General features: G+C 37.1%; 2 protein-coding genes across 8 annotated transcripts; both read left to right on the top strand.

The window, feature by feature from the left end:
• Positions 1-1304: 1304 nt before the first annotated feature.
• LOC130989731 (uncharacterized) lies at positions 1305-4736 on the top strand. The gene is made up of 2 exons (XM_057913809.1): positions 1305-2514; positions 2627-4736. The coding sequence occupies exons 1-2, from the start codon at positions 1708-1710 to the stop codon at positions 3185-3187; spliced, it is 1368 nt and encodes a 455-aa protein (XP_057769792.1). The 5' UTR covers positions 1305-1707; the 3' UTR covers positions 3188-4736.
• A 5406-nt stretch (positions 4737-10142) lies between these two features.
• On the top strand, positions 10143-15936 carry LOC130989729 (WPP domain-interacting tail-anchored protein 2-like). 7 transcript variants are annotated; one of them, XM_057913806.1, is made up of 6 exons: positions 10190-10257; positions 11203-11258; positions 11592-12184; positions 12506-13434; positions 14664-14858; positions 15490-15936. In XM_057913806.1, the coding sequence occupies exons 3-6, from the start codon at positions 11626-11628 to the stop codon at positions 15667-15669; spliced, it is 1863 nt and encodes a 620-aa protein (XP_057769789.1). In that variant the 5' UTR covers positions 10190-10257; positions 11203-11258; positions 11592-11625; the 3' UTR covers positions 15670-15936. The 7 variants fall into 7 exon arrangements, with proteins under 7 accessions (XP_057769787.1, XP_057769789.1, XP_057769788.1 ...); XM_057913808.1 differs by having other exon boundaries at positions 10217-10239; XM_057913802.1 differs by having other exon boundaries at positions 10244-10552.
• The last annotated feature ends 1307 nt before the right edge of the window (positions 15937-17243 follow it).

Below are 17243 nucleotides of genomic sequence, written 5' to 3'. Positions count from 1 at the left end.
GTATTGTTGTTTTTTTTTTACTTGGGGGAGTTGGGGAGGGGAGCAGTGGGGTTTGAATCTAGGATGTCACTGTTTACACACAGGAGGTCGCATCGCTTGATGTTCCCTTTTGTCATGATTCCGTCCCACATCGGTTAAGTATGGGCTGATTGGTGTGGTTTATAACACCTTAGGCACCCTCTCCTTGATAGCCTGGCTTTTGAGGATGAGTTCTACCTAGGGTGTTGTAACAAATGGTATCAAAGCCAACCCCATGCTCTGGTCCACCCGGGGCGTTATGGGCCGCCATATGGGTCATCTGCGGTGGTATGGGCCGCCGTGGGCGGCGGATCGGAAGCGTGGTGGTTTGTCATGATTCCGTCCCACATCGGTTAAGTATGGGCTGATTGGTGTGGTTTATAACACCTTAGGCACGGGCCGGCCCTGGGCATAGGCGAGGGGTGCAACCGCCTAGGGCCCAGGGCAAAATGGGGCCCCGATTTTTTATTTTTATTTTTATTGCTATATAGAAATAAGATTTTTTTAGTCACACATTGGGCCCCAATCAGTAAAAAATACATATAAGTTCAAAGGCTCCAATCTTATTTCATTAAAAAAAAAACGGTTCATAAGCACACAATCATTTTTTTCCCATTTCGCCTAGGGCCCCTGAAATCTCCGGAACGGGCCTAGGCACCCTCTCCTTGATAGCATGGCTTTTGAGGATGAGTTCTACCTAGGGTGTTGTAACAAGAAGACAGATCATGTATTGTTGTTAAAAAAACAAAAAATCACAATTTTATAAAACCTCCAAAAATTTTGTATTTACATGCAAATATTTCTATAATTTTCGGGGTTAATTATACAAAAAATCATTAATTTTGATCCAATTTTAATTTTTGACATGATCTAATTACCTCAAGTTTTGCTTTATGGGTGGTTATACAAATATGCCTAAATATTTTTGGGCGATGAGATAAATGACTTGACATGATCTAACGTGGAAAAAAAAAAACCATGCTACATCAATATTTTAATTATCTGAAAAAAATTTTGAATTTATCTATTTTGCTAGAGATGAAAATGAAAGTCACTATTAAAATGTTTTATAAATTGTATCTCGAACAGAATGAGGCAAGAATCAATGAATTCCAATTCCAAAATTTGAAAATTTATATATAAAGTGTGTGGACACAGAGCCGTAGTTAAGCAACACAGGTTAAACATTACTCCCTCCGTCCCAGCCCAATAGGCTCAGTTGCTTTCGGCACGGAGATTAAGAAACTTGCTTTTTGATAGATAAGTAGTGTGGTCCACTAAAGATTAAGCTTTTAAGTATTCCCTTATTTTTCCTTAATCATTTTTTCTTTGTTATCTCATTTATACCTTCTTCATTAAATTTAAGTGAATTAAAATAAAATGTGAATTGAAATAAGCGAACTGAATTAAAATAAAATGTGAACTGAAATATGCTAGCTGAATTAAATTGAAACATGCGGCTGAAATTAAACACTGAATTAAATAGGCACAAGCATTAAAAAGGCGGCTGAATTCAATAAATTTTCATGGGAAATTGGCGGCTGTTTACACCAAAAAAAAGGCGCCATAAATTTCCTTCAACACTCGAAAAGCACACAGCCATTACTCCTATAAATGAGTTCATTTACTCCTACACAACATTCTACACTTCTAAACTAAAAGCTTCATACAAAAAGGAAACACAGCAAAATGCACTTGAGAGATCTTGAAGATGATAAGAAGATGATGGTTGTCCAGTTTCTCCTTCAACACTCGAAAGATGGCATCCCCAAGTACGGCAAAATGAAAGAAGCCGGCATCAAATTCAACTTAGGGCGCCGAACTGTCACTCGATTGTGGGCTGAAGCAAAGAAACAAAAAGATCAAGGTCAGCTTATCAATTTGACATCAAAAAAAAGATTCACACCACGTTTGAGGAAGCGAGTCCAGATAGACATAGCACAAATTCAGGCTCTAGAGCTATGTAGAAGAGGCACAATCAGAAAATTAGCAGTTGGCATACAAGTTAGCAAGAGCACAGTGGGACGTTGGGTTCATTTGGGCCTAATCAGAGCGCATACGAATGCCATAAAGCCTGATCTCACTGCCCCTAATAAGCTACTGAGGTTAAGGTTTTCTCTTGAAGCCTTAGAGTATGATAGGATTGCAAATATTCTGAAATTTAAGACAATGCATAATGTAGTGCACGTAGATGAGAAATGGTTCTACATGACAAAGGCAAATAATCGATATTACCTCACAAAAGAGGAGCCTGAACCTTACAGGAGCTGTAAGAGTAAAAAATTCATCACCAAGGTGATGTTTTTGTGTGCAGTTTGCAGGCCACTCTTTGATGAGAATGGCAATGTATTGTTTGATGGGAAAATTGGTATTTTCCCATTCACACAAGTCATTCCAGCCCAGAGAAGAAGCAAGAATAGGAATGCAGGAACACCAGAGACTAAACCAATTCAATCAATCACTCAAGCAGTGATGAGAGAGTGTTTCATCAACCAGGTATGGAGACACACAAGGACTTGTATGCAATGCCAAAATGTACTTTATGTCATAGAATTAGTATGCAAAGTGTAATGCAGCCTGCATTCATTCAAGTTATTGCTTTTTTCAGCTTATTCCAGCTATCATGAACAAATGGCCTCAAGGTGCATCAAAGTTGATCTTCATTCAACAAGATAATGCAAAGCCACATATAAGTGATTCAGATATAGAGTTCAGACAGGCTGCCTCTCAGAATGGCCTTGATATTAGACTTGTTCAACAACCCCCCAACTCACCTGACACAAATGTCAATGACTTGGGGTGGTTTAGAGCAATTCAAAGCATTCAAGAGGAGTCAGTTTGCACCACAGTGGATCAGTTAGTTAATGCAGTATGCAAAAGCTTCATGGATCTCAGTCCAATAGCATTGAACAAGGTTTTCTTATCACTACAAGGCTGCATGATAGAAACAATGAAGATGAAGGGGCATAATGCTTACAAACTGCCCCATATGGGCAAAGATGCTCTAATAAGGCAGAATGCCCTCCCTCTCACATTGGAAGTGGACAAAGATCTTGTCGATCAGTGTATTATGCACATGATAGAGTCAGGGGAAGCAGAAAGCATGCAGGACCTCAGTTTACAGTTGGGTTTTGGAAATGAGGCTCACCACACAACAATTCAAGCCTAGGATGAAGAACAGGTGACTCTTTTTGTAAGCTTAAATGCACATGAATGCACATGAAAGTGAAATCCTTTTTGTATAGACAGATGACTCTTTTTGTAAGCTAGAATGCAGATGAATGCACATTCAGTGAAATCCTTTTTGTATAGACAGATGCATCATTTTAGAAAGTTTAGAAATCCTTTTTGTAAGCTAGAATGCAGATGAATGTGATTGAAAGTTTAGAAATCCTTTTTGTAAGCTAGAATGCAGATGAATGTGATTGAAAGTTTAGAAATACTTTTTGTAAGCTAGAATGCAGATGAATGTGATTGAAAGTTTAGAAACAATGCATCATTTTATACACTTAAAGTTCAGAATATAGCAACCATCAACCATCACACACAATCAGTGGTAAGCAAACAGGGGCAATGACGATCGGCGGCCTCAAATTCATCTATTCATACTCGAATCACAGATGAGTTCAGTTGGCCAAACTAAATCCCACAAACACAAACACAAAAATCATCATTTTAGGCATTAACTCAATCCCACAAACACTCTTGCCAACAGATGCAACACAACCAAATAGGCATCACTGATGCAACACAACAAATAGGCATCACAGATGTAACAATCCAGGAGTTCACCAAATAGGCATCACAGATGCAACACAACAAATAGGCATCACAGATGCAACAATCCAGGGATTCACCAAATAGGCATCACAGATGCAACACAACAAATAGGCATCACAGATGCAACAATCCAGGGATTCACCAAATAGGCATCACAGATGCAACACAACCAAATAGGCATCACAGATACCATAGCAAGAAAAGGAAAGTCCTCACCCGTTTGATAGAGGGAAAATAGATTTCAGTGAACCGATCTACAATCCTCTGGAACCGGTAGGGCGGAGACTCCGGCTTTTCCTCCAACTCAGGCGCCGCCACTTCATCTTCGACAGCCACCACCGCATCAGGTGGCTCGGACTCCGGGACGAAGGTCTCCGGTAGATCCACAGGAACCGCCTTCCTCTTAGCCTGTCGAACCGCCTTCCTCCTAGCCTGTCGATCCGCCTTCCTTTTACTCTCTCGAGGAAGACATGGGAAGTAGCCACCAAGATCTATACGGGAGTCACAGCCATCGGAAAATTGCGAGTCGGAGACGTGACCACCGCTCAGAGACTCGGAATCGACGAATTCAACCAAGGATTGGTTAAATTCTGGACGGGACGAAGGGGGTTTTGGAGTACACATCACGGCGGGGGATCGAAGAGGTGGGTTGCGGTTGATCGGTGGAGGAGCGGCGGCGGAGGTTGAAGAAGGGTCGGCGCCTTTTCGATTCTAGGGTTTGAGTAGAGAGAGAAATGATGGAATGAGCTCGATGAATGAGTTCAGTGAATGGGCTGATTGTTTAAAAATGAGAAATAATTAGGAGTATATCTCCCTTAATTAAGCCTCAAACTTACACTTACATAAGCCCTAATTCTTTCTATTTTAAGACTGGGCCTATTGGAGTGGGACGTCCCAAAAAGGAAACTGAGCCTATTGGGCTGGGACGGAGGGAGTATAAAGTATTAAAGTTGAACATATTATTTAATATCTTTAAAATAATATGTGACTCTCATTGTGACACCTGGATATATGACATTAGTCTAATACATGAACATAGGAATCACGCAGTAATTTTGATTGGGTGATTAATATTCGGAATCACGACGCATCTTCTTGGCCTCTAATTGAAGTGATTACGAATGCTTCAATAAACTAATTTGTAGCATATTATATTAAATACAATATTTAATTACTTGATTATGACTTGGTGATGAACTACAGAAATTTCAAACCACGAGGCAAATATAGTGGCCGCGTAATTATATTGATTGATGTGAAGTCTTAATAATAAAAGTAAAAGAATTAGCATAATGGTACGGTTTTTATTTATTTAATAATTTATTTGTGCAATGTGGATGTGATTACGAGTTGACGAGTAGCAGTACAAATTGGTGGGTTTCATGTCAACAGAAGGTGGCCGGTGCTATAATGATTAATGAATCGAAATTCAAGTAATTAGATTAAATAGAAATAATTAATTTTGATGATAAAATATGTTTTGTCATCCTCTTGAAAAACATATTCTTGGTTATTTTCGAAATTAATGACCATTTTAGCCATTTTTTAAATTATGAATCCGACAATTATGAAGAATATATGACCATTTCAGAGAATCTAAAATAGAAAAATGAGCAAAGATTTGTTAAACGAGATCAGTAATTATAATATGATCAAATATTTATAGATTTATAGGCATCCTCTATCCACATAAGATACGATATGATCAAATACTCAATGATAAATCGAGTTGTTTCCAGAACTCTGAATACGAAATTTGAATTTTATGAGAATAGGTTTTGGATTTTGCTCTTATCCATTTCAATTTTTTAACCAAAATTGTCATAGAAATAGAACAGACTTGACTATTCTAGGCACATTTTCATTCATTTTAGAAAATATTTTAATAAAGCTCATTATATATACATATACATATACATATACGCCTGTTTATATGAATAAGTTATTAAATTATTATATATATATAAATATATTATCAAGTAAAAAAAGAAGTTAAATTAAATTATATATAAATATATTATCAACCATTTAGTATACTACGCTGCAAATAATAAGCAACCAGTTTTTAAATAATTGTGTGTCACGTCGATAGTTAGACAACAAATACATCTTTTTTTTACTTGACAACAAATATATCTATCTAATATAAAGTATTAAGTTTAAATCTCATCAATGTATTATATATTAATATATAGATACATGGGCGAAGTTCACTAAAAACGGGCCTTAAAATTGACAGTAGTAATTTTTTCTCGTAGTAGTAATAATAATAATAATAATAATAATAATAATAATAATAATAATAATAATAATAATAATAATAATAATAATAATAATAATAAAACAAAACAGTTATGACAAAAATTTGTCTAGGTCCAAAAGTTTGTCTTCTTTTCAAAAAAATCAAACATACGTTACGAATGCCCATATCGTGAATAGACCTAATTGAAGTTTGTGTTGGAAATTTCTTTCTAGTTAAAGTTTAACTATTTTTTTTTTAAAATACTCTAATTGAATTTTGATGGCTTTTAAGTTAAAGTTTTAATAATCTTTTGAAGGAAATTAAATGATCTATGGTTAATCTATATATGTTTGAAATACACATTTGATGCATATTTACTATCTCAAATTAACGAAAAGGTTTCATGAGAGGTCTCTTAAGCATTTTTGAGTAACTGTAGTGGATATCTTGCCCCGCCGTCGATTCACCGTTCTCGCACGCCAAAGCCTAATTTTAAAATTCTTTCCTGAAGCTTAGCTGCACACGGAACTCTTGCGAAAGCCACGCACACGTTAGCTCACTGATCGTTCGAGCTAGACGTGCTCTTTAGTTTCCTACACAAAGAGAAAACACCAAGAGACTGAGTTAGAAGGTGCAGCTGTAACAGAGAGCTAAAGTAACAGGAAATAGAAGAGATGGGGCAGCTGAGTGGCTGCCCGGAAACGGAGCAGCAGCGGCTGTCCAGAAACGACGCGGAGCAGCTGTCGGAGACGACGCAGCAGCGGCTCTCTCCTCGGCTCAGATCTCGGTCTCTCTCAAACCCAAAGTAGTCCTCCTCTGGCAGCACCACGTTCCGGCAACTCCACTGCCAAATCACCCTCAACCTCACTTAGGCTAACCCACGCAGAGATAGCTCAGTTCGAACGAAGAAGACACACACAAGCACTAAGCTTGTTCACACTTCGCCCAAGTCACGGAGATGACAAGAGGTATGGTGAAGGCACAGGCAAAGCTTCTCTCTTACACACAGAAAACGCAGAGAGGAGGGAGGAGGGAACAAGGAGGAAGGAGGCAGCTAGGGTTCCACAATTTCACTCTCGGAGTGCAGCAGATAGGGCTGCAAATTTAACCAAGGAAGATGGGCTGCCAATTGTGGGCTTAGTGATGGTAATGGGCTGCCAGGAATGGGCTTGGTTTGGGCCAACAATTTCAACAATCTCCACCTTTGGCCCAACCGCGGTGGACTACGAGCATAAAAGGAGTAGAGACCGAAAGTATCATCATCGCCGATTTTTTCCTGCAAACACACAAGTAACACAGGTGCACAAACACAAAGTTTGTACAAGTCACAACAATCTAACATGGCAGTCAACCGAAGTCAAAGTTAAGAGCCTTTTGAAAAGCAACATGCTTCTCGGTAGACAAACACTTTGTGCCCATGTCAGCGGGGTTGTGATCAGTGTGGATTTTTTCAAGTTTAACAATGCCTTTTTCCACAATATCACGAATGAAGTGAAAGCGAACATCAATATGCTTTGTTCTATCATGATACACATGATTTTTGCATATTTGGATGGCAGACTGACTATCAGAATAAACCACAACGTCTTTACCTATAACACGAAGTTCAGATAAAAGGCCTTTAAGCCAAATAGCTTCCTTTATAGCTTCTGTGGCTGCAACGTATTCAGATTCAGTCGTGGATAAAGCAACAATGCTTTGAAGTTGAGATTTCCAACTAATGCAAGAACCACATAGAGTAAACACATAGGATGTGGTGGATTTCCTATTATCTCTATCATTAGCATAATTAGAATCAACATATCCAACAAGTTTCACACCATCAGGACACTTAGAAAAATTTAAGCCTATATTCATGGAGGATTTTAAAAAACGAAGAAGCCACTTCAAGGCATCCCAATGAGGCATGCCAGGATTAGACATATAACGACTAAGCACACTCACAACATAAGCAATATCAGGCCTAGTACTAATCATCAAATACATCACAGATGCAATGGCATTTGAATATGGCACTTTTTTCATAGCATCCATTTCAGAAGCAGTCTTTGGAGACTGTTTCTTACTTAATTCGAAGTGAGAAGCAAGAGGCACATCCACAGGTTTAGCGTTAAACATAGAAAATTTACTCAAAACTTTTTTCACATAGGAAGTCTGGTTTAACACAAGGGTAGAACGTTTTCTATCCCTAACAATGTTCATGCCTAGAATTTTACTAGCATCTCCTAGGTCTTTCATTTTAAAATTATCACTCAGACATTTTTGAATATGCTTGATGGACTCGAGACAAGGACTAATAAGCAACATGTCATCCACGTAGATAAGCAAGAACATAGGCACAGAGTTGAGATCTTTAAAGTACAGGCAATGGTCATGCTCACTTCTTTCAAACTTTAAAGACTTCATGCATTTATCAAACCTAATGTTCCATTGTCTAGGTGACTGTTTTAGTCCATATAAGGCCTTCTTAAGTAAGCACACATGATTTGGTTTTTCAGAGTCAATGAACCCCTCGGGCTGTTTCATATAAATAGGTTTATCCAAATCACCATGCAAGAAAGCAGTAGTGACATCCATTTGCTTCATTTCCCAACCAAAATGAGCAACAAAAGCAAGCATAATACGCACAGTGGTAAATTTCACAACAGGAGCAAAGATTTCCGTATAATCAATCCCCTCTTTTTGAGTATATCCCTTAGCAACTAACCTAGCTTTGTACCTAATTGATTCAATCTCACTTTTAATTTTGAACAACCACTTACAATCAATAACAGAGTAAGAATCATCATAAGGCACAAGAATCCAAGTATCGTTCGCATGAAGAGATCTCATTTCACTTCTCATAGCATTTAACCACTGGTTCCAATTTTTCGATTGGTTAGCTTCATGAAGAGAAGCAGGTGTTTGATTATCAATGTTTTCAAACATATTGAAAGCAAACAAGGCCATTTCAAAGCCATTAAACTTTTCAGGTGGTTTAATGGTCCTTCTAGGTCTATCCCTAGTCAATTGATAATCATGCACATCTTCATTAATCACATCTTCATGAGCATTTTCAGCACTAAGCTTGTTCACACTTCGCCCAAGTTACGGAGATGACAAGAGGTATGGTGAAGGCACAGGCAAAGCCCTACTCTTTCACACAGAAAACGCAGAGAGGAGGGAGGAGGGAACAAGGAGGAAGGAGGCAGCTAGGGTTCCACAATTTCACTCTCGGAGTGCAGCAGATAGGGCTGCAAATTTAACCAAGGAAGATGGGCTGCCAATTGTGGGCTAAGTGATGGTAATGGGCTGCCAGGAATGGGCTTGGTTTGGGCCAACAATTTCAACAGTAACATATACATATCACAAATCACAGCATGAGTTTGCAATGTATGTCTCTCGTTCTTAATAAATGTTAGATGAGTGTGTTGTGAGAGATGAAAGAGATTCACTTTATTGTAGTATTATATGGTGAGTAATGTCAAAAAATAGATATTACATACTCTTATAAAACGTATCAAAATGACAAAAGATACACACTCTTGTAAATCGTGTAACCTGGAACACAAAATGAATAATATCGTTGCCCGCGTGAACTCAAACCAAGAAGGATGATATACAATTATATATCATACGTACTAATAGGGAGATATGAAACATTCACATTTTTGGGTTGCGGCCAATCACTAAACTATAGTAAATTAGTAATAAATACTACTCCAATATTATTAAAGTGCACCAACATTGTATTAAATAATATGATCAACACGAAAGCATCACGATACACGAATCTTATGAAAACAACTCATGAGATCATGCGATTTAAAATTCTAAATGCCCATATTATAAATTGCACGAATTCGTCATCTTAAGCAATACAATATTGATCGAATCATTTCATGTTTTCTTGGCTGTATAGTTAACCAAAAAAAGAAGTGGCTCTCGAAATGGGCTCAAGAATCATTCTATTTAAAAACAAGCCCAACCCAAGGCTGCAGATGAATTGTGGAGCCCAAATGGCCCAATGAGCAGACAGTCTGCATCATCTGCACGTGACCAACAAAGAAAGCACGTGACCTCGCGTGCATGAATCTTTAGAATCTCGCACACAGTCGCTGAGTCGATTACTATTTTGGAATTTTAAAAAATATAAATTTAACATATTTTCCGCAAAGAATTGAATAAATTAAAGTAAAATTAACTCCACACTCACCAAGGTGCGCCATTTCTAAACTGTACGTTCTTCATAAATCCTTTGGTTTTTTTTTCCCATCCTCTGTAATTATTCTCTCAATTCTGTCTGTATATAAATTTTAGCACCATATTTTTGTCAGTTGACGAATTAATAATTTTTTTTGAGCATTTTTGTTTTAATTTATCGAGAATTGGTTCGTGCTGCTGCATCTGTGCGCGTAAGCAATGATACTGTAGTTCGTTGGAGCTGCAGATTTTTTCATTTTTGGGACTATATTTATCCGATAATATTGGAAACTGCTGCTAAATTGAATGATTAGAAGACAAAATCCAGCTGTTAGTTTTTCCCTAATCATCATGATGGTCTGCCTGCGAGTTGTAAATGCAAAAGATAGTATGTCGGTCGAATAATAAGATATTTTTGATTTAGCAATTCAATCAGGAAACAGTTGATGCTATAATTGCTTGTATTTAGGATTTAGGATTTGTTGCTTTCATAATTGTTTTAGGAATTTCAATCATGGCCACTGACTAGCGATTTAGGATCGTCTAGAGGAAACTGAAATCTCATTTTTGCCACTTCTAGTTGGCGTCAATGCCGCAGGTAGCTTTAAGTTTGTAGAAAAGGATTTACATGGATACAAAAAATTGATTACTTTTACATGAGATGGCAATTGTTTGCTTTCTAAAATTTGGAGGAGGCTAAGAAATTTGCAGGGTGATGTTGTTTTGATTCCATAGTTTATTGATTTAGTAACAATCTCCAGCTGACTGACAGAGTGTGATAGAGAGCACTGAACAATAATGAAGCTGTGAAAATCTTTGGGTTAATTTGGCGTGTAAACTTATATAAAGAATTAAGAGGTATAGAGACATGAGAATTATGATAGCGTGCATTTTGATTTGGTCACCGCTATCCTTCTTGTTCAACATGTGAAGTTTGTTATGATTTTATGTGATCTACAATACTATTTCTTTCTTCACAGTGTGGTAGCTGTGGATTGGTGGACATTCATGTGTCACTGACCATCAGTTCCTTTGGGTAATTTTTTTTATTTTGTCCTAATGCAATAAACATTTTATTGGTGGTCAAAAGTTATGTTGTTTAATGCACGATTTACAGATTTAGGCAGATTTTTACTAAAAATGAGAAGGAACACTTGCACTGAACTTATTCTTTTTGTTTCTTCCTCTTCCATGTTTCCAGTTTCACTTGAATAAATAACAAGCAAATTCTTCTTACTTGCCAATATTAGTTTTGGTGTGTGGGATAATACTTCATTCTTTTTCTGATGTTTTGCATCTTCTTTAGGGGGTTAGGATAACTTCTTGTAGTTCTCAATATGATTGAATTACAAAGTACTCTCTTTTTCAGGAACATAAGTTCAGAACGTACTGTAAGACTTGAAATGGATTCAGACAGTATTGAAGAGAAACCCACTACAGTTGAAAATGTCAATTATGGTGAATTAGAGGCTGAATCGAATAATATCGATTCACTTGAAGTTGTATCATCTGGTGGAGACACTATGCGCGAACTAGGAAGTGTAGCAGAAAATTTAACAAGGGTTGAGTTAGATATAGCATGTTCCTCTGAGAAGTTGATTAATTTAGATATACTTGTCATGCATGTGGCTTCAAGGGAAAGTGATTTTGAGGCTTTCTCTCTGGTAGAGGATCATACCGTGGAAGGTCCAATGGTCAAAGCATTAGAATTTGACCTCCTATATGGGTTTTTGGACTCTGAAGTTAGAGTACTGGAGAATTTTCTATCAGCTCTTCGCACTGAGATTGTCAGTTCTCGAGAAGTTGTTTCTTCATTTTCGCTTCTTGGTGATACATTTATAGAAGATAAGTTGCGTGATTGCGAGGACTCTTTGAAGCACTCTTTCGAACAGGTTTCTGACTTAAAGGAGCAAGCTGCCGACTTCCAGAGAATCTTATTTGCTTCTTCTGGTGATGAAAAATGTAAGTTATTAAATTTCATTTTCCTGTATTCAATCTCCTTAAGAATTTTAGTCACTTTTTTGGGAGGCCATGTTGTCCATCAGGAGTTACTGTAGTCTATCAAATTCACTTTCTGGAGGATTTCACTGGTCTTTTTGGTGACTGGTAGCATTGGGTATTCTAATTTAGGAGCTTTACGTCGGGATTGTAGTCCCATATTCCAGTATATTGTAGTAATGTAACTGCTGCATCCTGAACCCTAGTTCCGGATAGCTACGTCTCAGAGTTTTACGTTATGAGAACGTAATTCTTTACCTAATAATAACTTGAACTATTTGACAGGGAAAGATAACAAAGAGATTGGTTGTTTGGAAAATAACAACAGTCCAGATTTGAGTGCAAAGATTAAAATGCAGACAGCAGAACAGCAGAGGAATATCTTGAGAATGCTGGAGAAGTCTTTGGCTCGGGAAATGGATCTTGAGAAGAAGCTAACCGAGTCAAGAGAAACTGAAGAAGACTTAAAACTTCGGCTGCAACAAGAAGTCTTTTGCATGGAACAGGAAGCTGAAGATATGTGGGAAAGATTGTTTGAGGCAGAAAATAGTGCAGATATACTCTCTGGGGTTTCAAAAGAACTATATGGGCGAATCCAGATGGCACAATTTAGTATAAATGGGTTGATTGAACATGAAGGGGAGCTGAGATCTAAACTTGAAGATTTTAGTGAGCAAAATAAAAAATTGACAGAAAAAGCTTCTGAAGCTGAAAAGATAGCTGAGATTGCTGAAGCTGAGTGTAAAAATCTCAGGATGTCTAACATGGAGCTTAATACATATGTCAGCCACTTGAAGAGTAGCATCACTGGTGCAACTAATCAGGTGGAACAGTTGGAGACGCAATTGAAGGATTCTGAGAATAAGCGACTGCATGCAGTGGCATCTGCTGAAGCTAGTCAAGAGAAGCAAAGCATGTTAGATTGCACAATCCAGGATATGGAGGACTTAATTAGAGATCTAAAATCCAAGGTTCAAAGGGCCGAAAGTCAGACTGAGAGTGCTGAAGACAAGTGTATTATATTATCGGAGACCAATGCGGATCTCATTGACGAATTAAAATTTCTAAGGCGTAGAATGGAACACTTTGAAACCTCTTTGCATCAGGCCGATGAAGCTAAGAAAGAAACTGCAAAAGATATCAGGGTGAGGACTAAATTGATTACAGATTTGGTATTGCAGTTGGCACTTGAAAGAGAGCGCCTTCATAAGCAGGTTAGCTACACTTCTTTTCACCATTCAAACTCATGAAGTTGGTAACAAAGCCTCTTTTGGTCATACTGGGTGTTCATATAATTTGTTTATTGGATTTCCACTCCTTTTACTTTAAAACAGTGTTTGTGGGATGTGCCTAAAGCTTCTGAATAAGGCACTCAATAAATTATACTAGAAATATTTTGTGGTTGTTTGCCTATGGAACACGTGCAATAGGAGTTTAAAGCTTACCCTTGGTTATTTAGGGCATGTGCCTTTCATATTGAAATAACTTGATGGATGCTTTGTGCACCCAAGTTGCTCTGCATGTGTCTTGGAAAGAGATGTGAATAAGAATATCTTTTTCCCAACAGCAGAAGAACACGATCATCTGAGTTTTTCATAACCAACCATTTGGTCCATTTCCTATTCAAAGTACTAACTCAAGTTTTAAGATGAAAAGCATTTCTGAAGGGGAAAAATACATCCAGATTCTAAATTCTCGCTTTCTGTTTTACCCTGGAACTTTTAAATTTTCCCAATGCTTGTAGTTTCTATTACTTTTTGAGATCTGTCATATTCTAGGCTTGTATGTATACGGTTTATGGCTGTAATTTTCTTCACAAAAACTAGAAAGCGTATTATTTTATTGCATTACTTTTCTTAGTCTCATGCTTTGATGCTACTTTATTCTCTTTATTTTCTACTTTTTGAAGATTTATCAATATAGTTTCTACTACAATTTTATCCTAGTAAGATCTTCAATATACTGGCATATTTTTCTTAATTCTTCTTAGAAAATTATCCAATTGGAAAACCATGGGGGCAAAATCAGCACAACCTTTCATAATGACGCAGTGTAGTAATTTATTTTGGAGTCAAGGAGGTTGTAGGGGATTTAGAATGTCAAATGAACAGTGGCACCTCCTGTATGGGTTTGATATTAGGGTAGATACCGAGCTGAGCTGACTTTTGTACCCAAAAAAAGAAGTTCATCAATCTACTTCAGCTTTCATGGAAATAAAAAAAGTGTATACTATTTTTCTCTTATCCTTTTTTCACTTATTATAGGCTTAGGCTTCTTACACTGTTGGAATAGATTACAAATAAAGAAATCTCGCTTGTTAAGGAGGTTGTGAGTATTTTAGTGATTGTGCTATAATAAAGAGATCTATATCGTACTTGGAAATTCTAAAACTTTCATTTAAAATTAAGGAATCTCCACTAACAATCTGTGTTTCTTGTCCAAGATATCATCATTAATAAAGGAGAAGAAAGTCGCAGTGAAGTTCTTACAGAGGGTAAAGGACCCTTCAGTTTCTGTGATTGGAAGCCCTGAAGCTAAAGTAGAAGTGGTTAAGCTCTCTAAGAATGAGAGCAATAATGGAAGGCCTGGAAAAGAAAGTAATGAGGAAAAACAAGGCTCTTCAGCCACCAGTTATGAGGTTGGTGCTTCTGTTATTTTTTCTTCATTATTATGATTTACTAGGTATAGCGTACTTGTATGCATCTTATTTGATTAGATACTGCTCCAAGTGATGTATGGATACTTTAAATCGTGTGATACAGGTGTTCTACTCTATGTAGTTGGGGAGGCATGTAAAAGAATGAAATAAAATAATACTATCAATCAAGTGCATTTCAACTTCCCAAAAGTGCATCATATTATTATCTTTTGTCTTCAAGCTTATCCTTTTCTCTATCACACAGCTCTCTCCGATAATTACTTTTTCGCATTTTGCTTCTGAAAATTCATCTTCCTTGTCAAAGATGCAGTAATCTATCTATCTATGGGTCGACACACTGTGTTGACCCAACTGTTGAGACTGATCCTTGGGTTCTGACCTGATATATATAAGTGCTCTAGCCAAATCTAACCTGTTATCGTGCGAGCTTGAAAAGGCTTGAATTTAACTAATTTGCTATTTGGGATATCTTTCGTGGTGTTGCAAGACTTGATATTGTCTTATCATGACATCTCTCCCCCTTCAGTTTTTCTGTTCATTTTCATCTATTACTTGGAGGCCTAAAATATCTTTTTTACGGGGTTAACACATGACTAATGTTTGTTTCTAGGCCGGCAATGCTCAAAGCGATTCGCCAAAAACCGGGACCAATACAGGGCAGGATGATCCCTCCTCTGAGCTTGACACTGTTAGAAATATAGATGCAAGGCAGTTGAAATTGAAATATGTTTTGGTGATAGTCCTTATTTTTGTGATTCCACCACTCGCAGCTTTTTTGCTTTCTCAGTGAGTTATTGAAGCTTGATTGCTTCGGTGCTCATCTCCAGTGAGCCGATATTGGATGAAACATGTTCCCTCAGTTGAGCCGATGTCGGACGAGTAAAATTGGCAAGACTGCATACAGGTCAGGCGAGGAACTACATACCTTTTCCGCGTTATGTGGAAACACGCCTTTGCAACAAGAGTTTTTATGTGTAATATGGGAAGAAGCGTTTCCTATAACTGTGTTTTTTTGGCAGTTCTGTGAGCAAGAATATACAGAGAGATTTTCGTTACAGATATTCATTCCTCAAGCTCATGTTATATGCACGTTTCAAAATCTGGATCGGTTACAGCACAAAAGGGGCTATAATAAATCAAGAGCTAAACAGTAAATTAAAGTTTTTAACTTTTGGTATTCAATCTGGTATCGTAGGTTGCATTCCTTTATATTGCGAGACAGTAAAATTATGATCATAATTTAAATACTCGTTTGATCAAGTTCTAAATTTGATTGTTTACCTTGCCAAAATATATTCAGGATGCCACGGTATTGAATTGGAGAAATTCATATCGCAGTACACTTGAGCCAAGATTATTTATAGCGAATCTATATAATATATAAAACACCAGTTAAACGGTAACAAATTCCCGGCAAAATTTTGACAGTTTTTCATTCCAAAATTATAGGCATATTTAAATAAACGTGGGTTTCTTCATTCGAGTGAACAAAATTCATTCAACACCTTCAATATTGAATCAACTATTTTTGTTCAGATCTCAAAAGCAAGACATTACTATTAACAATTTTTGAGAGATGAATTCATCATCACAACTTCAACTTATATCTACAGACTACAATCACCTATATATTACACAAAAGTCAAAAACTTTATTAAAAGGAAAAAAAGGGATCCAACAACAGCTAAATTTTAATGGATTAAATCCAAGAGGAAATGCAGAAAGAGAAACAGAACAAGATCTTAGAAATTTTCTCGATTTAAAATTCCATCATCCATCTCAATTCAATCGAGACGAAGTATTCCAACAAGGAATCCTCGCTTCACGCGCTTACCGGACTTTGGTGGCTGACTCGAATACTAAAAGCAAGTGAGAATTCGAGTGACGAGCGGCGGGACAGCAGAACAGACTGGTGGTTATGGGATGGAGCTTAGGCGGTTGCCGGTGGCTGGAATTGGAGTGATTAAATAAGGGAAGTAAGGCCGCCGCAAGAGGGCTGAGGGTGGGGATGCAGAGTAAAAAAATAAATTTATGCGTATCCGTAGGGTAATGGTGAGCGAGAGGAAATAAAGCATTACAAATTTTAAGAATTATAAAATTCAAATATAATATACATAGAAATAAGTAAACAGGTCCCAAAAAAAAAAAGCAATTACCCAATTTATATGTATATTATATATTTATATATGATGGGATGCGAGTAAAATAGATCTAAATGCCTAACACCAGTACACCACACACATACATCATACATGGAGTATATATTACTATAAGAGTTTAAATACTATAATTTTCTTTAATAATATATGTATTCTTTAAGATCTTAAATTTATTATTCTTTTATATTTTAATAGTGCTAGATTT

Source organism: Salvia miltiorrhiza, chromosome 6, assembly GCF_028751815.1.
Source record: "Salvia miltiorrhiza cultivar Shanhuang (shh) chromosome 6, IMPLAD_Smil_shh, whole genome shotgun sequence".
NCBI lineage: Eukaryota > Viridiplantae > Streptophyta > Magnoliopsida > Lamiales > Lamiaceae > Salvia > Salvia miltiorrhiza.
This window is presented reverse-complemented; position numbering and strand designations above follow the sequence as displayed.